Raw genomic sequence first — 27,788 nt, 5'->3', positions numbered from 1 at the left:
CTAGGTTTGGGGCCTTGCTGAGCTTGGCTGCTCAAGTAGAGTAGGGGTTCCTCTGTGAAGGAGAGCTAGGGACAGAATTTGGACTTGTTCATGTCTCTGGGGTTGCGGTCAGGTCCCTGGCTAGGACTGGAGTATTCCGAAGCAGCTCCCCTTTCCCAGACCCTCATTCTGGGCCGGCAGACCTGTCACCCAAAGTGCACACCAGGCAAGCGGGGAGCAGGAGGCTCCGGGTGGGTCCCCACCAGCCGGGGCGGGGTCCCGTGGGGCAGGGGCGGGGCTGGCGGCGGGCAGGGCCGCCCCTTCCAGCGAGGGCAGACTGTCTTGGCCTTTAAGCGCCTGCTGAAGCTCGGCTGAGAGAGGCCCGGGTCAGTCCCCACACCATGCCCTGTTTGCGCTCCGGGCCAGAGTGCGCCTGAGCGGTTCGGGCCTCGGTATCCCCGCGGGTCTTGCGCCGCCGCCTCTCCGCGATGCAGGCGCGCGCGCTGCTCCCCGCCACGCTGGCCATTCTGGCCACGCTGGCTGTGTTGGCTCTGGCCCGGGAGCCCCCAGCGGCTCCGTGTCCTGCGCGCTGCGACGTGTCGCGCTGTCCGAGCCCTCGCTGCCCTGGGGGCTATGTGCCTGACCTCTGCAACTGCTGCCTGGTGTGCGCTGCCAGCGAGGGCGAGCCCTGCGGCCGCCCCCTGGACTCTCCGTGCGGGGACAGTCTGGAGTGCGTGCGCGGCGTGTGCCGCTGCCGTTGGACCCACACTGTGTGTGGCACAGACGGGCATACTTATGCCGACGTGTGCGCGCTGCAGGCCGCCAGCCGTCGTGCGTTGCAGGTCTCCGGGACTCCAGTGCGCCAGCTGCAGAAGGGTGCCTGTCCCTCTGGTAAGCTCCACCAGGAATCAAAAAAGCCTTACTCTGAGGAAACTGAGGTCCAGGGGAATCTGTCCACTTCCACTAGGCAGCCTTTTAAGAATAGTTCACACAACCCTCTGGCTTTCTAGATGGGGAAACTGAGGTCCCCAAGAGATAAATGCTGTCCCCAAAGTCACAAAAAGTTAGACTTAAACTCTAGTGTGGCAGCCTGGTAGCGTCTGGTGGGCTGTGAGGCTCTGACCCAGCCACACTCCTGTTTCTTAGAGTCCTCCAGTGACTTACAAGGGAACGAGCGTCAAGCAATCTTTTCCTGGTCTCTGTCTTCAATTCCTGCTCTGTTTTCTTCTGTCAGGCTGTGCTGGGTGCTGGTTCTGTGTGCCTGTCTTGGGCCTGGCTGTCTGAGAGGCAGAGGGTTTTCAGGGTGGCCAGGCACCTGCATTACTCTGCTCCCTTCATGGTTGTGTTTGGTGTACTCTTCTCTGCTCTCCCATGTGACAGATACTATTAACATCAGGTTCTGGGCAGAAACCAGTAAGAATGGAATTGTTCTTTACAGATTGAGCCATTTGTAAGAAAAAAATCTTTTCTGGCCTGACTGTCCCTAACTGGAAACAGTGTATCAGTGCATGGCATAAAGCAGACCTTCTGGTACCCTCGAGACTTCTAGACTGTGGAGGGCACAGAGCTATGGAGAGAGAGGAGAATGTCAGTCTGAGGATCAGGCAGGCATCCATCACTAAGAATGGCAGGATTCCTGTGGCTATTGGCAGGATCTTAGGCTTCAGAGACCCACTGTCCTCAGTTGATCGCTTCATTGTGTTCTGGGTACCTGACTATGAGCGATCTGGTGTCAGGCCTGGGAGAAGCCCCTGCAAGGAATATGTAGCCAGGGGACAACAGATGCTGAGTCTCAGCATTACTTCCTGTGCTGGGTCTATGAGCCACCTCCCAAGAGAGGTGTTGAGTTGGGACAGTAAATGGGGCTCCCTGGCAAGGATGGGGGAGAGTGGAGAGGCTTGGGCAGAGCAGAGACCAAGATCTGATCTAGAGCGCGCTGGCCACCATCAAAACACAAGCTGCCAAGGAGTTGTCGGGTACTGCAGCCAAAGAGGAAGGACATATTATCAGAGATGTTCACACGCCAGGGTCTGCCATCCATCCTCAAAGGGTCAATTAAAGCAATGTGGCCACATGGGGGAAAGGGGTGAAAGAGTCCAGCGACACTCCTCCCAAGTCCATCTAGGGGTCCTGACATGAGATTTATGTTTAAATAGAGGGACAGAGGTATACTTGACCAGGCAGCTCCCACCCATCCTTGACCCATAGCTACCTGCCGGCCTGATGCATCTCTACAGCTTCCTACCTCCTCCCAGCATGAGCTTCCTGGGAAAATCCCAGTTTCTCAGGGCTCATCACTGTCTCAGTAGTCTGATAGCCAGAGGGTTCCGGCACAAGGGTCCTTCACAATGTCTTCATTCAGTCCTGTCAGGATGGTTATAGCTAGACAGAGCCAATGGCCTTGAGCCTGACACCTGTCCATTGCCCACTTTGACCTGAATGTTCCGGGTTCTGCCTACTCCAGGGACATCGTTCACTTAGGCTGCTATCCACAGATGCTCAGAAGTTTCACACGCTGGTGTGAGTGCCAGACTCGCCCCATGCAGATGAGACTGGCCCAGTTCTTTGTTGTTAAATACTGCCCAGCGATGGTAGCAGCTGAACTGTCTCCAATTCTTCCTCCCAGCTCAGCTGACAGCATTGCCCCAGGACAGAGGTCTTAGCCTCTGTCCACACACCTGTCACTGCCTCATGTCCACTGTCACCGCACTCACTAATCAGCCTGAGCACAAACCACCATGCCCAGATGCTCTGAACTCATGCATGTGCCGGGCACAGAGAGAGCTGATGAGTCCCACTTGCGGGCCATGTCTGAGCAGGAGGCTGCTGTAGCGGGGTCTCAGAACAGATCAGATAGGAGAGGGAGACCAGGCCAGCTCTGACTTTAGCTGGCTTCCACATTTCTAATCCTCCTGCATCACTTCACCTGGTAGCCAGGTAACCCTGGCCAGTTTGTCCTGCATGCTACCAACAAGACTCCCTCCACAACTCCCCCCCCCCCCACACACACACACACTTACCGGGACTCTCAGGCCCTATTTATGTCAACACACATACACATGCACACACACACACACACACACACACACACACACACACACACACACACACACTTCCACTACCATCTTCTGCGACCTTCTCATCTTCTGGCCACCTTACTGTTTTCCCTCCCTCCTACATCAGTGCCTTTGCACATCCTCTTACCACTGGCCATAATTGCCCCTTCATCCTTCACGTAGCAGGGTTCCTCTTCCTGGGCTCAGATGTCCTACCACCCTGAGCTGGCTTTCCTAACCACTGTGCTTCATTGCTAAATCTGTACCCCTGTCTATTGACCTTTCTGTTCTCTCTGCTTCTTGTTCACTCTGGGCCTCATGGCAGGGGTGGATACAGCACCTGGTTGCACACAGTAGTTATATAAATGTCTGGGCCCATGGGTCCCTGTAGTTCTCTTGGAGCCTGTTAAATGGTTCCATTGGGTTTGATGGAAGATGTTTGGTCCCACCTGCATGTTAGAAAAGCATTTTCAAGAGAAGGGTCCCTTTGCTAGTGTGACCTGCACTCAAGGGTCTGCTTACAGGTGGCTGGCTAGCTGCCTGCTGGCTCCCCAGATTCAATGTCCCACAGCCCCTTGGTAGTGATAGATACGCACATGTTACTGGGGCTCAGTGCTGGGAGCCCTGGGAAATTCTCACACAGATTTAATAGGCAGCTTTTAATGTGCAAGGCCTAACAGCCTCTCCCAGCCTGTTTATTTAAGGACTTTGGTTGGCTTTTGTGTTCCCTCCTCTTAGCAGCTTCCTCGGAGTTGAGCATGAGAGACTAACCAGGCAAGAAGAAGTGTCTTGTATCTGTCCCTCTGCCTGCTGGGACAGCAGAACTGGTCAGTGGCATGGCTGTGTGGGGGGATTTGGAGGGTTCCAGTGGCTTCCTGCATTTATTTGATGCCTGATAGGATTGTGTGTTTATAACCTGATACAAGGAGGAGCGCCATGACCTGTGAGTTCAGAAGCTCTGTCCCAGCCATATCTCTTTCTTCATCCACCTCCAGGGCATCCATGGGGCTCTGTGAGGATAATACTACCTAGACAGAATGATAACCACCCATGTCCTACACCATCAAGAGTCTGTGTGTGTTCACTGGACTATAGGAGCTCTGAAGGCAATGAGGCAGGCAGCCTTCCTGGCCTTCACTGTAGGCCCCAGACCTATGCAGATCCAAACCTATGCAGATGTCACAGCAGACTGGGCAGGACAGCTACAGCCTGGGGCTTTGAGGGAGGTGACCCCAAGAGTTCCTAGGGTCAGGTGTCTCAGACTCCTCCCACAACCTCTGAAGCCTTTAGGAGTTCATCATAGGGAATGATGTTGGGGTATCTTATAAAGACAGGTTCTGATGCTGTGGTGTGCCACCCTAGGACTCTCAAAGTAAGGGAGAGCTTGCCCCAAGCTCTGGTATTGCCGATCTGATGTACCACAGTGCTTGAGCCCCATGAAATGGTGGCCATCCTGGAGGACACTGGTGAATGGGTTATGAGAAACAGTGCAGTCACAAGACCCTGTTCCTGGGGGCTGCACAAGCATGGCCAGACATGGGCACTGAAAGCTGTGCCTGTATATCCATGGGACCAGCATGGCCTGCAGGCCACATACACCTCCAGCTGAGGCTCTAGAACCTGAATGCTACTTGTCTTTGCACACACAGTCCCTTTGTCATATGTGCCAATCCTCCATTCTTCAAGGCCAAGGTCAAAAGTCACACTTGTTCCCTCACTGAGGGCCTCTCTAGAGCAATACTTCTCAACCGTTCTAATGCTGCAACCCTTTAATACAATTCCTCATGTTGTGGTGACCCCAACTATAAAATTATTTTTGTTGCTACTTCATAGCCATAATTTTGCTACTGTTAAGGATCATAATGTGAATATCTGATAGGCAAGCTGTCTGATATGTGACCCCAACAAGGTCGTGACCCAATGGTTGAGAACCACTGCTCTAGAGTACCCTCAGTACTTGGTACCCAGGATGGGCTGGCCCTGGAAGCAAGCAGAGAGAGTGGAGCACACAGCCCCTAAAGCTCCAGCCCTGCTGCAGCTTGCCTGCCTGGGGGACTGATCAGATCACTGTTTTTTCTTCTTTTAAAAGCTTGCCTGTCCCTAAGTGACCCATGTCCCCTGGCCACATACATTAGCTTAAGATCCATCTGTCATACCCAGGCACTGTGTTGCGGTCTGTGGCCCTCAGACCCAGGTCGTGCCTAGGGGTTGGAAGATAGAGGAGGGCAGCTGCCCAGCCTGGAGCATACATACTGCACAGCACTCACAGCCACAGATCAGGGCACCAGCCCAGGTGCAAGGCACCACACACAGCACCCCAGACATAGGGCACCAGGCCCAGAGTCAGGTTCACTGGGTTCCCCACGGCTGATACTTTGGTTGCTGTCTAGGTTGGGAAACAAGGCTGAGAGAGATCAGGTGACCTGCCCAAAGCACACAGCCTCAACCTAGGCACATCTGAGCTCCATGCCGCTCCTTGGGAATGTATAACAGTTGGTTAGCTTCCAGGAGATCCTTGACCTGTGTTTGGCTTGGGACCAGCCAGGCGCCTCTGGCTGTGAAATTCCAGGCTCTGCTGGTTGAGCCAACTCCCAGAGGAGGTGCTGCCTGCTCACGGCTGTGCTGGGAGGCTATTCTCAGTTCACAGAGCTTCCTAACTCCACTTACAGAATGCCCCTCCACCTGTGGCTGAGTGAGGAGGGGCAGGAAAAACTGGCCCATGCGGGACGCTCAATGCTGCCTTCACTTTCCTATTCCCATTTGCACAGGAAACACATGCCGTCTTTAGATTTACTTGGCGACCCCCATTAGGCCTCACACAATACCAAGCCTGCACATTTCTAATCACAGCTGGCTGATGATCCAGGGAGGGATGCCATGGCTGTCTCCCAGTGTGGGGTCTTTCTGTTAGGAAACACCATTGAAGAGTCATGGGTATCAGAATCAGGCTCCTATGTGTGTCAAGTGTGCTGGCTGGGCTCATGCACTCCGGGACATATGGGTTTGGATCTCTGTTAATCACGATGATGGGACCATGTAGTGAACAGCCTCAGGGATGGTGTAGGGTGCCCCTGTAGTATGTCTTTGTCATTCATTTTCTCATTCTGTGCCTTTCTTTCCCCATCTCTTCCATGGCCATTGTGACTGTCCAGAGCTACCGCAGCACCCTGCTTGAGGGTCATCTACTGTCAGGGCATGTGTGTTGGAAATGGAGCCCTGAGGTCATCTTCCCTCCCAGGGCTACTTCTTATAGTCCGCCTTTCTTCTCAAGGCCCTAGACACCTAGCTCTGACCGCTGTGCTCTGGGTCAGGCTGCTAAGCAAAACTTCCGGGCCTTCAGATGCCGTTTATTTTTGAAAAACAACAAAAAACAAGAAACTAGAGCCAACAGCTGGGTGTGCTGAGACTACGGCCTTCAGAACTTGGCTCGGCCTGGCATGGGGGTGGGGCTGTTAAGAAACCCCAAATAAACAGAGCTGTTTCCTGGCCCAGCCAGGCCAGTTCATGTGGGAAGCCTGTGGTGGGGGCTTGGGGCCCTCTGTGTGACTCACGGTGACTCATCTGAGGCTGGGGCTGGATTAAAGGGCCATGCCTGTCACTCTTTGGGGCTCCCTGACCTGAAGCAGGGCTAGGCCTGCCATTCTAGGATGGCGCTCATACCCAGTCTTAGTTTTCTGGGCCATGGCTGGTGTTCTGAGGTAGGGAGTTTCAAGCTGATTGCCAGGCTGAGCAGGGTTCTGGCTGGTGGCTGTATCATCTTCTTTCCTCTTTCCAGGGAGCACATGGGGGCTGCCTGCCTGTGCTAGTCACTGCTGGGCTTGGGTGAACCAAGCATGGCTCTGGTCTGCAGAATGGGGCCATGTATAGCATCTCTGGTTTTTCTGTGGTCCTGGGCATGGGGAGCCAGCTGAAAGCAGGGCCCTTGCTGCAGGTCTTGACACCTCCCCCAGTTGCCCACCATGCAGAGTCCTGGCTGACAAGGTCTTGAAGGTCAGGCAGACCCTCCCCCTGGAATGACAGGTGACCTATCAACGTCTGCTGACTGGCTGGAGTCTCCAGGTCAAAGCCCAAGCAGCCTGGGGACACAGGGATTTATCTATCAGGCTTTGATTCCTGCCTCAGTTCTACCACTACCCATAGTGGGGCTGGCAGGCCAGGTGGGCAGAGTCTGGGGAGGGTTCTGTGGGACCTGGAAGTGTGGAGTCCCGGGGTGCATTTGGCAGTAAAGCGTGCTGTCTGTAAGAAGGACAGAGTTCCCTCCTCCTGGGTCACAGACACACTAGGCCCAGGTCTCAATCCACTTAGCCAGCCTCTCTGATCACCAGTCAGGGGCAGCCGATGGCTTTGCCTGCACAGGAGTCTTCTTCATGTACCAAAGGTTCCATCAGTCCCAACCCCGTTCATACTTCTCCATCCCTGGCCGGTCACTTATTGTCCTTCACAGCCAGGGCACACCAAGGCTGGCCTCATAAAGGCTGTGGGCAGGTGTGCCTGAGTAAATTTCACTGGAGTCTGGGCTAGGAGATGTTTAATAAGCCTCTGTTTCCCCACCTTTGCTGATGCAGCTCCATTCCCCACAGGCTGCCACCCAGGGAGTCAGGGACATTGCCAGGCTGTGTGTGGAGACAGCACTAGCCCACGATTGGTTCAGAACCCAGGCTATGCTCTGCACCCCTCTTATGACTGCTGCCGTGGGCATGTGTTCCTGGGACAGGGAATGTCACTGTTCACTTTCACGTCAGTTCACCTATGAGGGGTCACCTTCAGTCCCATTTGTTAGATGGGAAAGTCAAGGCCCAGAGAGGGTAACTGACTTGTTACAGGTCACACAGCTAAAAGACAGCAGGTCCAGTCAGGCCTAGTTGTGTGCAGCTCCCAGGCCTGTGCTCATTTTAGACTCCAGGAACCTCTCATAAGCACTGCCAGGCAGTGTGGTGACCGAGACCGGGACCTGGAGGTCTCAGTTTAGGCTCATGTCATCCACATGCCTCGGGCCTGTGGTCCTGGCAAGCCACAGCCCTGTTGCTGATGGCGGCAGAAATCTGAGCCAGTGATGAGGCTTTGGGGCGTTCGTGTGCTGCCTGGCAAGTAGGCCTGGGCTATGGCCAAGTTGGACAAAGGCGGTGTTCTGTCCACTCAGGAATCTATAACCCAGCCAATGAGGAAGGGCCTCACGGAGGCCAGCTGAGATGGCTCAGGAGGGGCCCCAGCCCTTTCACTGTGCCCTTATCTATCAGCACACTGGCCACTAGGCACAGAGAGGGCGATGGTCCTCTCTCCAACATACTGCTGTTACATGGGATCAGGCAAGCGCCTAGTGGCGCTGGTCTCCAGCCCCAGTGCTGTGCTTCCCAGAGCAAAGATCTAAATTCTCTAAGATTCCTGCCCGGCCTTGAGGAGTCCATGGAGGGAAAATGTGCAGTCTCAAATCTCAGAAGACCTTGTTAACCATTCTCCAGGGCAGGGATCACTGTCCCCAACGTCTGGGTACCCCTGCATTTCTGAGAGATAGGGTACGGAGCATGCTGAGCTGACATTGGCTCTGAGACCAGACGTGAGTGCTAGCAGGGCCTCTTCCACTCTGGGCCTCGGGCTGCTGGAAGCCAGCAGGTCTCACTGACACCCTTGGTCCTTGCTGCCAGCGCAGGTCTCCACCAGCTGACCAGTCCGCGGTACAAGTTCAACTTCATCGCCGATGTGGTGGAGAAGATTGCGCCAGCTGTGGTCCACATAGAGCTCTTTCTGAGGTGCGTGCCCCCGCCCCCCCTCTCCCCCCCACCCGGAGTTCCTCTGCAGCTTTCCAGCCATTCTCAGCTGCCTTGTTGCCTGCTGCCACCCAAAACTAGATCTGAATCCAGCAGCCAGGAGCATAGTAAGGGATGGGTTGGGATGAGTAGCAACCGTTGAAACTTGGGGTGCCTGGGGGCTGAAAGTTAGCCTGAAGCGAGTCTCTAGGAGTCTAGGAGTTAGAAACAGGGGACAGTCCCACTGCGGTGCTAGCTCAATAGTACAACTGTGTCTAGATCAGGCATGAGGGAGAAGGATGTGCCAATTCGTGGGGGGAGGGGAGGGAGGCCTGAGTGGATGTGGGTGAATAGGGAAGCAAGTTTGTTCATGGGAGAGGAAGCTCACTGTGTGATGTGTGGTCTAGCCTCCTGAAAGGATCTGTCTTTACAGACGGGGTGGAGACTCCTTCCTTCCTCCCATACCCCGTATTCTGTCCCAGAGTTGTCTGTGCTGGATGAGGAGGCCTGCCTTCTAGACACAGCAGCCAAGGCCCCATCACTCACATCCGGTCCATTTAGACCCCCCAGAGAGAGGCCGGTTATGGTAGGAGCCTCAGATCTCCAGACACAACAGTCTCCACCCTTCTCGCCCTGCAGCTGAGTGGAGAGGGCAGCTGGGACGGTGGAGCCAGACAGGAGCCCACCTGATAGAGATCAGGGGAGATGGGGACCCGCTTATTAGTCTGGCTCTGGTATGGAGCTGCCTGATGTCAATCACCATCCCGCCCGACCTCTGTGCACTAAGGCCGGCAAAGTGTCAGATTACTTCACCTCCTGCACACTCACAGTGGCCACAGCCTCACTCACAGAGGCAAGACGGAGCGAGGTATGCAGCAGGGGAGGAGGAGGGCAGTATTCATCCAGGGTCTAGCCTGAGCTCTAGAGCATGTAGGCTCTGAGTCTGTTTTCTCAAGTCATCCTGGGGCTCCTGCTCTAGAAGAAATGAGCCAGATGTTTGCAGACTCGCACCCATTGGACTGTGAGATCCTTCTGCTTGTTGGATCCCTGCTGTGACTGACAGCTTTTTAAACCTATGCATCCCAAGGATTTTCCTGTAAACTTGCTTATGGTACTCTCCCGGGAGCCCAGAGGCAGTTCTGAATTCTCCCTGTCAGGAGGCAGGAGCAGAGGCCTAACTGAACACATGCACACACACACACACACACACACCCCATACACCACATACTTACATACCCTGGAGTAAAATCTAAAACTGTCATTGAGGAATTCACCAACGGATACACTAAGAGGCTCTCAGCAGAAAGGAGCTAAGGAGGGACTGTGTGTCTCTAAAGGGCCTGAGCACAACCCCTGAGCTGGTTAATCACAGACTAAGGCAGCAGGGCAGCAGTGACCTGGCTGGAGAAGCCAAAACCTCATGGATGTGTAAGGCCCAGGTAGGGCAGCAGCACAGAGCCTTCCGGACATTACCCTTGACCTGTGGGGTGTAGGTGCAGGGCTCTCTTGGGCCCTGCCTGCAGTTTTCAGAGGAGATGGGTGTACTTCTCAGAGACATTGCTGGTAGATGGGAACTAGCCACAGCTACTTCAGTTCACACACAGGATGCTAAGCAGCCTGCCATGGTGGGAACCCTGCTCTGCCCTGCCTCCTCCTGCCCGACCCCAGCAAGTATTCCCAGATGTCGGGGCCTCAATCTCCCCGGGAGGTTTGTGCAACAGTCTTGACCTAGGGCTAAGTCACAGAGCCCCACAGACCAGAAGCTTAAACAGTGGGGCACGTTGCCTTCTGCAAGGCACCACTCCCAGATCCTGGGCTCTCTCTTAATTTCTAGCGGTTCTGGGTGTCCTCGGGTTGGAGGGTGTCCTTCCCGTCTGTCTCCCACAGTTCCCCTTGTGCCTCTTCCAGCTTCCTAGCTTCTCAAGATACCAAAGCTTGTACATAGAGCCCCACTCCATCAGAATGTCACATCCCTGTCACACCTGCAGAGAGCCACTTCCAAATGAGCTCACACGGTGGAGCTGTGGTCTGGATTTGATCACATCTGTCTGGGGGACACTGACCCACAAGTCTCCTAGGAACTTGAATGAACTCGTCCCTGGCTTCCCTGGTCTTGCCAGGCTGAGGTGATACTGAGGTCAGATACTTTCTGTTCTTTCACCTGCTTAGTGTCCTCAAGGCCCGTGTCCTTTTCTGTGTCACCCTGAGGAAGGTCCCAAGCTGCACCAACCTTCTGCCCCATCCCATCCTGAAAAATAAAGGCTCCTTAAGCAGACAGCCCATTTCCCAGATGGGAAGACTGAATCTCAGAGGGCTTACAGAGTCTGCCTGAGGGCAGCTCATCTAGGTTGGCGCCACTGTGGGCTGTTATATGCTGATACCAGTGGTACTTTGTCTCACTGCAGCAAACTGCAGATCAGAGATGACGGTCACATCTTTATGGCCATGAACTGGATCCAGCTTCAGTGTTGGCAAGGCCACACCCACACGCAAGTGGCAGCCTCAGTTCAAACCCAGGTGGAGGAGGAAGTGTTCCCCCCAGCCTGTGTTCTTTCACCTCACATATGGTTCTGCTCCCTCTACCATGTTGACTCCCCTATGCTGAATGCCTCTGTTCTTTCCTGCGCAGACACCCCCTGTTTGGCCGGAATGTGCCGCTGTCCAGTGGCTCGGGCTTCATCATGTCAGAAGCCGGTTTGATCGTCACCAACGCCCACGTGGTCTCCAGCTCCAGCACTGCCTCCGGCCGGCAGCAGCTGAAGGTGCAGCTGCAGAATGGGGATGCCTATGAGGCCACCATCCAGGACATCGACAAGAAGTCGGACATTGCCACGATTGTAATCCACCCCAAGGTGAGCGGGACGACGCACCCCTGCCTGTCCTAGCCCAGCCTTCCCAGGGGACAGCAGGGACTGAAGCGGGGCCCAGGAGGGAGGGGATAGCATCCCACACCTCTCTACCTCTTTACTGTTCTAGTCAGATCCACACCCTTGTCCCTGTGGGCTGACAGACCAGGGAGGTCAGTCCCCACCTTTCACCTCTGTGCCCACACTTACTCTGGCCACCAAGGCAGACCTGTGTCAGGGCCACAGGACCTACTATGGTCACTGGCAGAATCTAGAAATCCAGGTGCTGTTGCTTCTTCCTGTTTGAGGCAGAGCCTTGGGAGGAAGGACCTGATTGACTCATTGCTTAGACTCTTACAGGGAGAAATGGAGCCATAGGGAGATTAGAATTCCCAACACTTGTCATCTGAGGGGAAACTGCAGCTCGGCGACATTTGATTACACACCTAAGATCTCAGCTAATAGTGGCAGGGTCAGGCTGCCAGGCCCAAATGCAAGCCTTCCTCAAACTGGTTTTTACTGCATCCAGGGGTAGCATTGCACGGCTCTGGGATGGTCAAGAGGGGCTCCTGTATCCCTTGCATTCATCATCAAATATGCTACTGTGGCTCAGGCTCGCTCAGGCTCGTCATTTCCTTTAGATGTCTGTGAGTCAGATGGTGTGGCCGAGTGGAGCCTAGCCCCTCCTGGATGCAGCTTCTTGGTGTCTTTGGTGACAGATGTTTGCAGAGTTCACTCCCAAGGTGGAGGATTCACAGTAGGCTATCTTAATGCAGTCCCTCTATAGTTCTGAGCCTTGTCTGGGTGCATCCCTTCCTCACGATAACACAGACACTGTGGGTGGGAGCGGGGGACAGACTGGAGAGATGAAGTGACAGGAACTCTTCACGCTTTGGAGGCCCAGCCTCTTTGAGAGCAGCACACAGTTCTGCTGTGCTCGGGGGATCCAGGCTAGGAGAGGCTCTGTGCTCAACCACGGGCAGATGCAGGAAGCTGTAGGGCAGTGAAGGAAGTTACAGCTCTTCCATAGCTTCCATGGTGATAAGAGGATAAGCCATTCATTACTTCAGAGCCAGACCAAGAAGATTGCTCGAGCTGGCTGGAAGAACATGCCTGTCTTTCATCGGCAACACAAGCATTGTGTGCCTCAGTAACACACACACACACACACACACACACACACACACCTACCTCCTGGAGCCTCTGAAGCTCAGAACCTGTGCTCTGCTGCTCCCCAAACTGATGTGCACATACGTTTGCTCTCCAAGACCACAAAGCAGAAGGACCAGGTAGCTGAGCCCACAAACAGACGGGCCCTGCCAGCCCTGTGTGAAACGGTGTTCAGGTACCTCATGTGCCAGAGGTGGCCTCAGTTTTCCTGTGTATCAACAGCAAGGGACCAATGATTCCAAACTAGGGTTCCCAGGTCCTTGACAGGGCTCCAGGGAGCAACATACCCGCCCATGGAGTGACTCTATGGGTACAGCACACCAAGCCTGGTGGTAGCTGTCGCTTTCTGCCAACTCACAGAGCAAGCTGTCACCATTAAATCCCAGGCTTAGCTGGGCAGTAGCACAGGCCTTTAATCCCAGCATGTGGGAGGCAGAGGCAGGTGGATCTCTGTGAGTTTGAGGCCAGTCTTGTCCTATATAGTGAGGTCTACGTTACCTAGGGCTACATAGAGGGACCATGTGTCAGAAAACAAATCACTAGACTCAAGGATATCAGAGGACAGACCCTGCCTGGATGCTCTGTACCTCCCCATGACAGACATTTCCGGCCTCCTCAGATGAGCCTTGGTTCTGTGGACTCCAGCCTTAGTCTCAGCCAGCTGCTGGCCTGGCCTCGGGGCTGGGAATAGCCTCCTTCCTCTCCAGAAAGCAGCCTGCCAGGATCCCTGTCTGGTCTGAGCCTCAGTCCTCTCTCACACCCTTCTCCTTCCAGAAAAAGCTCCCTGTGTTGCTGCTGGGTCACTCAGCAGACCTGCGGCCTGGCGAGTTCGTGGTGGCCATCGGCAGCCCCTTTGCCCTGCAGAACACCGTGACAACGGGCATTGTCAGCACTGCCCAGCGGGATGGCAAGGAGCTGGGTCTCCGGGACTCAGACATGGACTATATCCAGACCGATGCCATCATCAATGTGAGTGCTGTGGGGAAGGCTGACCTCGGCAACTTCGGACCAGCTTGTGCCCTGTCCTATCATACAACACACCACCATCTAGGAAGGCCTTTGTTATCTCATGCAGAGCATCCACCCACCCAGTGACTGTCTCCAGGGATGGGCCATCTTGGACAGTTGCAGAGATGAAGTGGCCCAGGCATACCCTTGGAAGGTCATAGCCTAACCTGCATAAGTTGTCACTTGACTAAGATTAAGGTTATATTGGATGGCACCATGACATTCTCACATCTCCAAGCCTGGGTGCCTTGGCATGTACCCCTATGCCTGCCATGACTGGTAGCCTGGTAGCTGGAGCCATTCATAGCTGTAGAGATGACACTGCCTGTCTTGCAACTGCCTAGCAACTGGCAAGTTGTGGAAACATGGAAGCACAGGGTCTGGGCAGAGTCCTGGAGGGTCAGTGGGATAGCTGCCTGCCACTGTCTTTGGGTTGAGTATCAAGGCAGTAGAAGTCCATTCTGGTGACCTGTCTTGTCACTGACTGGAGTCAGTGGTGGGGAAAGAGCTTGGGGACCACTGGGGAGTTCACGGCACAGCTAACAGTGGTTTTCTCCTTTGCAGTACGGGAACTCAGGAGGACCCCTGGTGAACCTGGTAAGTGAACCCTAAAGTGCAGTGTCTGGTTTTCTAGGCTTTGCTTACACAGAGGCACAGGCTAAAGATAGGGACAAACCCTATACAGCCCTAGGAACTGCAGTCAGTGGTCAGTAGTGTGGCCATGTTGGAGGCCCAGGAAGACCTGAGCCCTAGGTCTATGATGCCTGGAATCCACAAGGACAACAGAATAGTGGTCAGGCTGGGGCCATGTGCTCCCCCATGACATCGGGCAATGGGGGCACAGATCAGGTTGTTACTGCCCTGGGCCTTGCTATCCTCAGTTATAATCGGAGGTGAGAGAAGAGACCACACCCATGAGTTCTATAACCCACACTCATTCCAGAGTCAGCCTCAGCATCATTCTGGCTGAAAATTTTCCAGAACAGGGCAGAAGATTCAGCTGGGATCCCAGGCTCTGAGAACTTAGCGACAGAGTGGTAATATGCACACGAGGAGGCTCTGAAGAGACACGGCCCTCACCACTGAGATAGAACAGGGGCTGGAAGCATTTAGTGAATGTGTGGAGATGAAGGAATGGGTGGAGAAGGATATGCCAAGGACAAGACACAGCACATGGGAGCGCTGCTGGGGCTGGAGAAGACAGCCATGGGGCAGCCCATGGGCTGGGACAGTGTACCCTGGCACTCAGGTGACTTGCACAGGTGGCTGTCTCCTCCACACTCACGATTCTCCAGGCAAGGCTGCTGATGGAGAGGCTCATGTGGTAGGGCTAAATTCTTAACTTTCTTCTCTAGGCCCCAACAAGTTCCCTGACAAGCTGGTAGTGCCCTGGCTGGGTTGTCTAGGGCAAGCATCCTGCACCCCTCCCATGGTCAGGCCTTTGGGAGGGGTTCTGCCCAGGAGTGGGTCCCTTTGACTGGGGCAGCTCCTGGTCTGGTGGCATTGGCTCCATGAAGCAGGGCAGGGTGGGAGCTGAGCTCCGAATGGATTATGAGCTGCTGCCGTGGCCCTGCTCACTGGTCTTTGCTTTCATAGAAAGGGACAGAAGGGGTCCAAGTCTCTGATGGGGATAGATGGTGTCCTGAGTGCAGTGGACACTGCCTCCTAGGGCAGAGATGCTGGAGCTGGGGAGGCAGGAGCAACCCGATAACTTTCCTAGATGCCCTTTCCAGGGGGAAGAACAGAGAGATCCCCAGGATTTGGTGGTACACAGGGTGGGGCACTCAGAGAGCCGTGGTTACAGGAGGGCATCTCAGTGGAGCACTGACAGCCAACTCTCCCTGGAGAGAGTGCTCTTACCCTGGGCTCGGCAGCAGTCTGCGGTTTGCTTGCACTACTCCAAATAACCCCACACTTCTCTCTCTCTGCCCAGGATGGCGAGGTCATCGGCATCAACACGCTCAAGGTTGCAGCTGGCATCTCCTTTGCCATCCCCTCAGATCGCATCACACGCTTCCTCTCTGAGTTCCAAAACAAGCATGTGAAAGGTAAAGAACTCTCCCGAGGGGCAGGTAAGACAGGATCCCCAGGATGAGGTCCTGCCCCACCCATGTGAGCCAGGGCCCAGCTGCAGGAGCTATGTATACCATGTTTACTCCTAACTAGGTCTGTTATCCTCCCCAGACCAGGAGACCCCAGGCATCTCATTTGCAGCTTCTCTTAGGGCCTTCCTCCAGGCCTCTCAGCTCATGAACAAAATCATCCTCTGCTCCTCCAGACAGTTTTTCCCCCCAGGTCCTACCATCCAAACTTGGATTCCTGGGACTCCTCTTAGTTGGCAGAAAATTATGTTTCTTTCCTTCCACCCACCTGTCCACCCACCCATCCATCCACCATTCATCTACCTCCACACCTAATCCTTCATCTATGCATTCATCTGTTTATCGACTCCTCAATCTAACCATTCATCTGTATGCCAACCCACCCATCCATTCTATTACCATTCCATCCATTCATCCATTTACCTACTTGTCCACTCAACTTCCCACTCATCTATACACTCATCAATTTATCCATTCACCCATCCATTATCTATCCATCTACCCACTCACCCATCTACCCATCCATCCACCTATCCATCCACCCATCCATCCATCCATCCATTCATCCACCCACCCACCCATCATCCACCTATCCATCCATCTATTCATCCATCTATTCATCCATCTATCTATTCATCCATCCATCCATTCATCCATTCATCTATCCATCCACCTACCCTTCCATCCATCCATCCATCCATTAATCCAGCTACCAGTCTTCCCATTCATCTATATATTTACTCACCTGCTCATTCATCTTTTCGTATATCCATCCATTTATCCATCTGTCCATTCATTCATTTATCATCCATCCATTCACCCATCTATCCATTTACCATTCATTCATTCATTCATTCATTTATTTATCAATCCATCTATCCATCCATCTACCCCCATTCGCTGATTCACTCATCCACCAATCTACCCATTCATCTATCCATCCTCATATCCATCCTCCCATCTATCCACACACCCACTCACTCCCCTCAATCTGCCCACACATCTACCCATCTACTCATCTGCCCATTCATCCCTCTTATCCTTTCATCTATCTACTCATCTACTTGTACACACCTCCAGTCATTCATCCATTCTGTCACTCATCCCCCCATCCATTCATGCACCCATCAGTCCACCCATCCATGATTCATCCATTGACTCATCCTCCTTCCCCCCACCCATTTCTGCTCCACCCATCCATCTATCTACCCATCCCTAAGTACCCTTCTCAGCCTATGAATCATACTGTCAGTTCAGCAAGGTATCCTCTGTTCCAAGGGAACAAAGTCCTAGAACCCAATCCTTGGGAGTCACCTCCTGCCAGCCCCTATCCTCTTACCACAGTCTAAAGATGGATTTCCAGTCCCTTTTGCCCCCACTCCACACGATGGCTGGCCATCTGCATCCCCCTAGGGAGAAGGCTTGCCAAGACTGCATGCTAATCTTTTCAGTTGGTGATCATGGCCACTGTCCAGAAAAGATCTCCTTTTCTGGTCTCAGGCTCCTGGGGCTCCCATCTTCCCATTTTCAGCCCAGTGAGTTGCCAATGACCACGTGCCTCCCACGCCCATGTCCTGGCCGGCGCCCAGGTCTCACCCCACCTTGCTGCTCATTCCCTCACACTGCCTCCCTGTCTCCTCCCAGCCCTCTCACCAGCACTGCACTGAGAGCAGGGGCCTTCCTCCTGCTTGCCCCCTCCTTTGCGGCCCTGCCAGCCACACACAAGGACCCCAGTACAGCCAAGACTGGTCCCATGAAGAACTGCAACCGAGGAGCCTCGTTCTGTTCCAAGTGGCCCTATATGAAGATGACAGGAGCAGGCAGAGCCTGTCCCTTCCAGGAATCCGAGACACCTTCTGGTGAATAGTGGGAACTAGCTGCCTTTTCTCTTGGCCGGTAGGAAGCTCAGAACTAGACCAGGGTTCCTAGACCATTGGTAGCCTTGGCTCTTTGTCTAGTGGCCAGGGCTTTCCAGTTTAGCTTGTTTATGGGGTCGGAACACCACCCACATACACTGGCCTATGGGTGATTACTGTGCTGGAAATGGGCCAGCGGCCTTTTGTCCCCTAGCTGTCTCATCTTTTCTCAGACAAGAAGTCCCCGGGGCAGGATCTGCTCCTCTGTGGCAGAGCAACTATCCTAGTCACAGTGACCTGGTCACTCAGCCTGGGCTCTGCGGAAATGCTCACACCCATCCCAGAGTTATGTTATCACCCAAGGACAGTGCTTACCTACTACAAGAGGGTCTGACGAGGCTTAGCTAAGTGGGGTCCATTGACTTAAAGTCCTTCTGAAATTTGTGCTTATTTATGCTTTTCCATTTTTAAATAAAAACATCAGATGATCTGAACCCTGCTAATCTAAGTTCTTTAACACATCCCTTTTATTAAATCAGGGGAGCATTGAGAGCATCTCTTTTCTCATTCAGGGCTTGGTGCAGATTCTGGAGTGGCTGGAGCAGTACTGGTCAGGGGAGCTGTCCCCTTGGCCCTGAGCCAGGGGCTTTGGGATAACAAGAGAGGCAGGGTGCGCTCCTGCTTCTTCAGGTCTCCGTTTCCCTCGGAAGAACTCCCACGCCTGGTAGAGTCCCAGATGAGGGGGTGGGTGGGCCTAGGGAGTACACAGGGCCTGCCACAGAAGCAGGCTCTGGAGCAGAAGCAGCTTGAGCTGGGCTTTGAGCAGAGCAGCCGTTCAGCGGTGCCTCTCTGCATCCTTCAGGGGAAGGCTCTAGAACCCTTGACTACAGAAGATTAGACTAGCCTTGAACCAGAGGTCTGACCTCGCCTCAGCTCCTTCCCAAGACCGCACAAGCATATGATTGGCTGAGCTGCCCTGTCCTTTCCTAAGCTGTGCCCTCAGAGCCTTCCCTCTGGTGGGAAGGGAAACCTAGAGGACCTTGGAATCATGTGACATCTGAATGAAGAGCCTGGACAGGAGATAAGGGGAACAGAAGAGCTCAGGATACAGGAATGTGTCTATCCCAGCTGTGGGCAGTGCAGGCTAGCCCAACATCACAGAAGGCCAGTGAGGGGTGGTACTGAGGAGACTCTCAGAGCAGGGGACCCACATGGGCTAGGTATTGTGAGGCAATGGAGAGCAGGTAGTGGTAAGTAGGACATGTTGGCTGATGGGTGGGGGTCAGCGGCTGAGAGGAGGCAAGAAGATGTCAGGGCATAGCCACCTTCTCATGGTTGAATCAGGCTTTGTTCGAAGACTGAAGCACTGGGGTTTACCGAAAGGCAAGAGATGGTATGGGAGCAGGTGTGGGATGGGTGATGTGCTGAAAAAGGCAGGGGTTAGGGAGGGATCAACCGGAAGCTGAGGAGCTGTCACAGACAGCTGGCTGGGGTTCCTTTGCCCTGACCTGAGAGAAATCACAGACAGGCAAAGGGCAACTCCAAAGGTCCAAGAGTTACTGCTTCAGAGCTCTGTGGTGAGGACCCTCTGCTCTTCTCCTCATTACTATCTACATCTATAGACTGTGAGTTTCCACTCTCTGGGCTTTTCATGGTCTTTTGGTCTATAGTATTGTTTCTTGGCCATCTTCTTTCAGAGTCTATCCTCTGCTGATCTCTAGAACTCTTCAGAGCTTCTGGTGTCAGAGTCTGTATCTTTCGGTGCCACTCTGAAATATTCAACCACTTCTTGGGGATACAGCTCCGAGCTTTGGGTGTCAGGGTCTACAGCTCTCAGTGGCTCCCTGAAAATCTCAGCCCCCTCTTGGGGCAATAGTGCCGAGCTTTGGGTGTCAGGGTCTACAGCTCTCAGTGGCTTTCTGGAACTCTTAGCTGCCTCCTTGCTGCTGCCAACCAGGCTGGAACTTTGTGTGTTTGTGTCTTTTTACATTTTATTTTATATTTTTTTTCTGCTTTTTGTGCAACCAGTTCAACCCACTCTACTTGTGATAAAGATCAGAAGTAGGCAAAAAAGACCAGTCAGAAAAAAAAGCCTTTATAGGGGCTGGAGGGATGTGTCCTTATATAGCTAGAAAGAGTAATTCCACCATTTATAGCACAGCTTCCTGCCTACCAATCATAAGCCTCTCGTGAGCACAACCACTTTCTGCCAATCACAAGCAGTTTGTGATTGACAGCTCCCACAGTCACTGGGGAGGTGCCCCACCCCCAACTTGTTGAAGATTGCTATAGCCAGGGCTGAAGCATCTGTGGACAGGGTTGTCTGGGGGTCACCAAGGCTTCTCAAGGCTGGAGTGAGGTGTCCCAGAACTGTCTGGAGCTGGCCTGGATAGAGCGAGACCTCCTCATGGCTCCAGCGGCAGCTGTGGCTGCAGAGGTTCTTGCAGCTGGAATGGAGCTCCCCCTGAGGACTGTAAAGAGTGCACAAAAGCCATCCTGCCAAAGGAGGGTGTGCTTGGCTTCCATGCCCTCCTCTCACCCCCACCCCATCCCCACTCAAAGCTGTGAGGCAGAAGGGCCTGTCATGTTATTCAGGGGACCAAATGGCCTGACCCAAAAATAGGCCTTACCCTATTTAAAGACACTTACCCAGAAACAATAAAGTCTGATTAAACTAAGAAACCTATATGAGAATAATGTCACTAGTGTTCCCTGCTTAGGCAGCCCTCTAACCTGCCTCAGACTGAATCCTCAAATGTGTGAAGCCCTGGCTGGCTGGGGCTTTGCCCGCAACATTGGAGGTGTGTGTGAAGGTGGCAAGCATGGTTGAGTGACACTTGCCGTAGCCACTGCTCTCTAGGTCTAGAACATTCTCAGGTCCCATCTGTCTCAGTCCTTTAGGTATCCTCCCCTCCCTGTCTTGTCGTTCTGTCACTGATGCTCACGGAAGTGGGGATACTTGAGGGCAAAGTGGCCATTCCCTCCTGTGCTAGTCTCTTTCCTGCTGGGCTGCATGTGCCTTATAGAGGTGATTTCCCACAGAGATAGGGACAGGATGGAAGGGTTGACAGTTCCTGCACTAGCCTCGAGAGTCCATAGACTGGCACCTCTGCTCTGTACCTCACAACAGAAGCGTGTCTAAAGGATCCAGCCTCTGGGGCTGGGGCTCTGCCAGGTGACCTGCAGTGGTGGTCCCCCATCTAAAGATGTCCCTGGAGTCCCCAGGCTGCACCTTTGCCAGGAAGGTACCCCTTACAGGAAAGGGATGAGGCCCTGCTCCTCACACCTATGGGGAGCTGTGCTTTGTAAACATGGTCTACAGGCCAAGTGGAGGTATCAAAGGAGGGGTAACCTGAACACCCAAGCTTAGGTAGGACTCATGCTTCATCCTGTCCTGATCCAGGTTCCTGGATTTCAGTGGCATCTGCAGTGATGCCCCGGACTCTCCTTGCATGAGCTGAATGTACAAATGCTTATAGGACATCACCTGAATATCAGGGCACTGTATCTGCACCTCACCTGCTGAGCACGACATTAAGGGCACCCCTTCATTTCCCCCGAGTCCTATGCCCCTCTTGACCTCCATCTGCATTGGCTACACCACTACTCTGTTACCCAGCATCAGCAGCCACCAGAATCCTACCTCGCTGTGGTGCTGCTCCAGCCACACCACAGACGTCCCACAAGCCTCAGAACTACAGCTCAAGCATGTCTGCGATTCCAGTAGCATCTTGAGTTGTCTATGGCCCACCCAGCTCCTCTGGGCGTTGCAGCTACTCAGCCATCATTTGCTTTGGATAATAGATCGTTCTAGCACCATTTGCTCAAAGGATGCTCCTTTCTCCACCTAAGTGGTTTCCCAGCTTGACCAAGAAATTGAATAACTCAGTCCTTCTATGGCGTCCCAGCGCCGCATGGCCTTGTGCCTTCTGATGTCCTAAGAAGTCCTGAGGTCAAATGGTCTGAGCCTTCCCCTCTGCTGGCCCTCATCATCTCTGCTCTCCGAGCTCTTTGGTTCCACAGACAGTTGAGACTCAGCTTTTCCATTTCTATGGAAGAAAATCAAAAGTCTGCAGTGTCTCTGTCAAAGAATTTGGGGTGAAGGGCTGGTATTTTAACAGTGTTGCACCCTCAGATCCGGGATCACATCTGACTTTCATTGGCATATGTTATACTGAGTATACGGTCTACAGGCCAATTTGCTACCAGAATCTGCAAGCAAACTGACTTTGGTATGTTGAATTTTTGATAACTTATGGGTTCTAGTAGCTCCTTGGTAGATTTCACTGGTTTTTTTTTCTTTCTATGTAGATGATTGTGTGCTCTGTAAATAGGAACAGTCCTTTCCTGTTCCATCTGAACGGCTCACCCTCATTTCCAATATTGAATAAAATGTTGGAAAGGTTTGAGGAATGGGCTTCCTTGTCCTGTCCCTGCAGGAAGAGGCATCCAGTCCCTTGGCATTAGGCATACGGATGGCCAAAGGTTTTTTTGTTTGTTTGTTTGTTTTGTTTTTTTGGGTTTTTTGTTTTTGTTTTGTTTTTTTTTTGTTTTGTTTTGTTTTTTAAGTTGCAAAGCTTCAATCCTGCTTCTGGCTTCCCGTAGGTACACATATGAGATTTTGTTCCTTTAGCTCACAGCATGTTTCTTCCTTTTCAGTTTAAAACTAACATTGGCTCATTTTTGCCCTTTTAATTTTTAAGGTATTGGCACCTAAGCCCAGGTCATACACACACTAGGCAAGTGCTCTACCCTTGAGCCATATTCCCAGCCCTCTTCTAACTTCTTGTTTTGAATCAGGGTTTCAATACATCACCGAGGTTGGCCTTGAACTCACTCTGTACCTCAAGTAGGCCTTGAACTGGCCACTCTCCTGGCTCAGCCTCTGGAGTACCTGGGATGACAGACCTATGCCACTAGGTCAGGCTGACCTTTTAATGTTAAAGCATTCTGTGCGTTCCTACATTAAGTATCTCAGCCCTGATATACTGTACCTTTGGGTATTGGATCTGATTTGCTGCAAACGTTTGTCTCCACCAAGACATGAGGTTGTTGGTTTAGTTTCTGGGTATGGTCAGGAGACACCAGGGTCCTATCCGGTCCCATGGAGGTGCCTGTAGAACCTGTGCTATTTCTCTCTTAAACTGCTGGTTTCTGCAGTGACATCTTCTGGGTCTGAGCTCTTTCTGGGAAGACTTTTAACCGCTCATCAATCTGTTTACTAGGTGGAGGGCTTTGGGCCATTCGTTCCTTCTTGAATGGACATAAGTGCCTGGGGCTTTCCAGACCCTATGTGGTGGGATGCATGGTTGCAAGCAGTGGCTGGCTCTCCTAGCAGCCTTGTGATGTCTGAAGGTCTGCAGCAACACCTCCTCTTGAATTCTTGACATTGACAATGTCAGTTAACGATGTCACTTCACCGACATTGACAACTATCTGTCTTTCCCTCACGATCACACTGGCTAATGATTTACCTACTTTATTAATTTCAGGATAAAGGCCTTTGAGTCACCTATTTCTTTGCTGGGTTATTTCACAGCTCGTTGACTCATATTCCCATCTTCTGCTTCATTTGAGTTTCATGTGGCCACCGTTTTCTTGTTTTAAGAGGAATTCGAGGCCACAAGTTTGAGACTTTCCGCTTTAAAAAAATATTATTGGGTCTGGAGAGATGGCACAGCACTTAGGAGCAGATACTGATCTTACAGAGAATCTGGGTTCCATTCCCAGCACCCATCTGACAGCTCTGAATCCAGTTCCAGAGGATCTGACGCCCTCTTCTGGTCTCCACAGGCACTGCATGTATGTGATGCACATACAGACAGACAAAAAAACTTGTGTACATAAATAAAAAAAAAATAAATCTCTTTAAAATTTTTAGTATTTCTGAGGGAGGGGGTTGTGTGTCCTGTCATTCACGTAGAGGCTCCCAGGACAACTTTGTGTAGTCTCTCACTCCACCTTTATGTGGGATCAGGCTCCAGTCGCCAAGCTTGTACCACAGGCACCCTCACGTGCTGAGCCCTCTCGCCTGCCTGAGTCCTTTGTCTCTGACATGGGTGCTTACTTGTGTTCTGTGCTTCTAAGAACTTGTGCCTCTGTGCCCTGAAAGTCTTGGTTAGGAAAATGTTCATTTATGTGGTTGAAACCATCTTCTCATTTCTCCTTTCGCTTTCCTCTCTGAGAATGGCTTGCTATCACTTCCTGGGCATCTGGGTTTCAGAGACTCTTGGTATTATTGATTGCTGGATTAAACCAACCATGTCCATGGAATTTTAGTGACATGAAAAACTGAAACGCGCCAAGCCTTGCTTTGTGTTGAGAACCTGTCCCCATGGCTTCACCACCAAAGAAGCCAGGGGTGGGCTGCTGGCCCTGGGCCCTGTTGAGCCTCCCCTGCATTCCCTTCTCAAGGGCACTGACCATGTAGCTTAACTGAGCCACTGTTTTTCACTTCCAGACTGGAAGAAGCGCTTCATTGGCATCCGGATGCGGACCATCACGCCAAGGTGAATGATGTTCCCCTGTTCTCCCAGGAATCCCCTTCCGCAGGCTGACCACTGGGTCCTGCTGCTGGCAGGTGCTCGAGAGGTCAGACCCACCACCAACTCTGTTCAGAAGCTCCCCATCAAGAAAGCCTCTAGAACTGCTTCCTGGCTTTCCCACGATAAGTCATTAAAACTAGGTGGTTTAGAACAGCCGAAACATACTACTTGAGAGTTCTGGGGTCCAGAGACTGAAATCCAGTGCCCACAGGTCTCACACTCTGAGATTCCAGTCCTGGTTCTTCCTGTCTCCTCCTGGCTGTGGGCGCCCCTCAGCAGGCTGCCCTATCCCTCATTCCTGCCCATCTCCACACGGCCTCCTCCACCCTGTGTCTGAGCCCCAAGCTGCCAGTCACTGGATATGAGAGCTGCCCAAGTCCATGACTTCATTGCAAGATCCCTGACCAACTAGAGTGGCAAAGACCTTGTTTCCAAACATGGTTATGTTCTGAGATCCTAGTGGCTATTTCTCCATCGCCACAGGCCACTCATGTAAGAGAGCCTCCCCCTGTTTGCACACCCTTTAGCACAATGGTGACCCACAGTGTTTTGGAGTAGCTGTCAGGCATCCTTTCACCCTGCCGGCCACCTTGACTCTGAGTTCCAGGGAGATGGCTGTGTTCCCTCTCATCTCTTGGCTCTGGCCTTGGTAGAGGTTCTGAACAGAGCAGCTGCCTGGAAATACAGGGTGAAAGTGATAGAGAAGGGGGTGGACAGGAAGGAGGAAGGGAAGGAGGGAGGGAGGGAGGGAGGGAGGGAGGGAGGGAGAGAGGGAGGGAGGGAGGGAGGGAGGGAGAGAGGGAAGGAGGGAGGGAGGCAGGTCCAGCCCAGGGTTGTGAAGGAAGCTACCACATGGTGAAGTTCTAGGGATAACTCGGAGATATTGACCAACCACCCCTGACTCCCTCTTCTTGCTTCTGTAGCTGTCAATCTAGGGAGCAAAATTTAAACAATCTGCAGTTAGGACCAGTATGTCAACTCATCTTTACATTGTGTGCTTCCCCAACCATCCATCTATCCACCGACCATCTGTCCAGTCTTCTCGGTCCATTCCACGACTGAACTATTTTCCATTTCTCCACCCAGTACCTTCTGTCTGTCTACCCACCCATCTGTCCTCCCTCAGCCTCCCTCTGTAACCTGTCCTCCCATCTAGCTTTCCCCTCTCCACACTTGTAGCCAGTTGTGGCCAATAAGCAGTTCCATCTCATGGTTCAGGCAGGGTTCTCTGAGAGCTCACAAAAGGTTGTTTGTCTAGCTTGGGTGGTGGCGGGAAGGGGCAGCCACATGCCAGGGAACTGGGCTAGAGGCAGAGAGGCTGACGCACAACTGCTTTTCCAGTTTGGTGGAGGAACTGAAGGCCGCCAACCCAGACTTTCCAGCGGTCAGCAGTGGAATATATGTTCAAGAGGTGGTTCCCAATTCACCTTCTCAGAGGTATGCTCTACGGGCAGGGGCAGGGCTGCTGTCAGTCAGACATGGGGGGAGGGAGTGCTGGGGCCTGGACTGGGCCTCCCTGCTGACCTTATGTGACCCCAAGCCTTCTGGCAAGGAGTTGTGGAGTCTGGCCGGTCCTCTGAACCACTGGATGATCAGTCTCTCAGAGCACTGGCCACGCCTGTCCTTGGCGCAGAGGGATCTTCCCTTTGAGAAGCAGAGGCTGAAAGGTCCCTGCCTGGGCCAAGACAGAAACTCCAAGCCTCCCTCTCTCCAGAAAGAACCGGGGCCTCAGTTTTCTTTTCTGTAGAAAGAACATCATGGTACTGCTGACTCTCCATCCCAGAGTTGTTGTCATGGTGAAATGAGATAAAGACTTTGTGTGTGTGTGTGTGTGTGTGTGTGTGTGTGTGTGTGTGTGTGTGTTTAACACAGTAAGAACTACAGAAATGTTAGGTACAGACCTGGTATGATGGCACAAGCCTGTACCCTCAACATTTGGGAGATAGAATCAGAAGAACTGGGCATTTAGGGCTTAAGCCATATAAGACCCTGTTTCAAAACACCAAAAACCCAAAGCAATGTTAGGTATTGGGACACCACGAGTCGAGGCCCCGTGTCTCATGTGACCATGCCCTGGCACCCTGACCTCTACCACATCCAGATCACATTAGTGGCTGTGAACTGAGGCTCTGGGAACTGGAGGGGCCCCATTGCCATGTACACTGCTGTGTGTGTATGTGTGTGTGTGTGTGTGTGTGTGTGTGTGTGTGTTGGCCCTGCCCTTCCTTCTGTAGTCTGAAAATCATTGGCCACCATGTGCCACTGGCATTTTACTGATGTTCTTTCTCAAAAGTATTTTGCTAAACTGCTGCTGTTGAGCCCAGGCGAGCCCAGCCTGAGCCCAGACAGTACATGCGTGCTGAGTGTCTTTCTCCTGCTCGGCAGAGGAGGCATCCAAGATGGCGACATCATCGTCAAAGTCAATGGCCGCCCCCTGGCGGATTCCAGCGAGCTGCAGGAGGCAGTCCTGAACGAGTCTTCACTCCTGCTGGAGGTGCGGCGAGGCAATGATGATCTCCTCTTCAGCATCATCCCTGAGGTGGTCATGTGAGGCTACTCTCATCCAGTGCCATGCCAAAGCCTACAGAAGGTGGGGTTCCGGCCTTCATGAAATCAGGACAAACGGCTGCTGTGGTCCTCAGCAGGATCAACAGTCTCCTCTCTGGGTCCAGCGCTGAGTCCAAGGCTGGATCTAACCAGGGGTCCGGATCTCAGCCTTGACCCTTAATTTCAGCTCCAGTAGAGGAAGCACAGCGTCCTTTGGACCAGATGCTCCTGATGTTACCGTCTGAGTTCTCTAGGCCTAGAAGCTCTTAGAAACCTCCCTGGAAGTCTGCCCTTCCCCCACCCCCACCCCAGCTTTCTGCCTCTGCCCTCAGGAAGGCCCACCCGGCTCCCATCCCACCTCTTCTCCCTTGTATCCCAGTGCCTCAACCTCTCCCTGTTACAGGCACTTTCCTGACACTACCAGGCTTCCATCTGCCTCAGCACACCCCACCCCCATGGTAAGACAGGGGCTGCTTGCCCTACCACCCGGTATCCCTGGAGGGCAGGCCCTGTAGCTGTCCCCTGGAGAAGCCAGGGTCCTGACCTGGAGCAGGTTAACATCCCTCACTGCTGAGCTGAGCCCTGTGCTGGCCAGGATGGACAGGAAGATGAGTTTCATAATCACGTGGTCTCCAACCCTGACAGCTCATTCTCCCAAGGTGACTACACGGTGGCCAAAGAGGAGCGGACACCTGCCTGAGGTGCAAGGACTGAGCCACTTCACCTCTGCATGCAGTTCTGGGTGCGGCAGCTGTCTGTGAAGATGGCGCCACCCAGCAGCCAGCAGGCTCCCAAGGGCATCTTTGTTCTCCCTAGTGTTTCAAGTGTATTTGTGAGCATTGCTGTAAAGTTTCTCCCACTACCCACATTGCTTGTACTGTATGTTTCTCTACTGTATGGCATTAAAGTTTACAAGCACATAGCTGTCAACCAGA

At 52.9% G+C, this 27,788-nt stretch overlaps 1 protein-coding gene across 5 annotated transcripts; it reads left to right on the top strand.

Moving 5' to 3' along the window:
- Positions 1-27,788, top strand: Htra3 (HtrA serine peptidase 3). 5 transcript variants are annotated; one of them, XM_006504186.1, is made up of 9 exons: positions 1-870; positions 8,683-8,782; positions 11,409-11,631; positions 13,570-13,764; positions 14,368-14,400; positions 15,737-15,875; positions 24,222-24,270; positions 25,648-25,743; positions 26,692-27,783. In XM_006504186.1, exons 1-9 carry the CDS (start codon positions 468-470, stop codon positions 26,855-26,857), a joined length of 1,404 nt encoding a protein of 467 aa, XP_006504249.1. In that variant the 5' UTR covers positions 1-467; the 3' UTR covers positions 26,858-27,783. The 5 variants fall into 5 exon arrangements, with proteins under 5 accessions (XP_006504249.1, NP_084403.2, NP_001036080.1 ...); NM_030127.3 differs by having other exon boundaries at positions 34-870; positions 15,737-15,851; positions 26,692-27,788; XM_030254908.1 differs by lacking the exon at positions 1-870 and adding an exon at positions 8,226-8,589 and having other exon boundaries at positions 15,737-15,851.

Source organism: Mus musculus, chromosome 5, assembly GCF_000001635.26.
Source record: "Mus musculus strain C57BL/6J chromosome 5, GRCm38.p6 C57BL/6J".
Lineage (NCBI taxonomy): Eukaryota > Metazoa > Chordata > Mammalia > Rodentia > Muridae > Mus > Mus musculus.
Note: the sequence above shows the minus strand (reverse complement) of the source record. Positions and strands in the feature narration are given on the sequence as shown.

Excerpts from the sequence above, each read along its gene's own strand:
- Htra3 (XM_006504186.1), top strand. The coding sequence starts at position 468 with ATGCAGGCGCGCGCGCTGCTCCCCGCCACGCTGGCCATTCTGGCCACG. Across the intron at positions 871-8,682 it reads GAAGGGTGCCTGTCCCTCTG|GTCTCCACCAGCTGACCAGT; the intron begins GTAAGCTCCACC and ends CTGCCAGCGCAG. Across the intron at positions 15,876-24,221 it reads AGAACTCTCCCGAGGGGCAG|ACTGGAAGAAGCGCTTCATT; the intron begins GTAAGACAGGAT and ends TTTCACTTCCAG.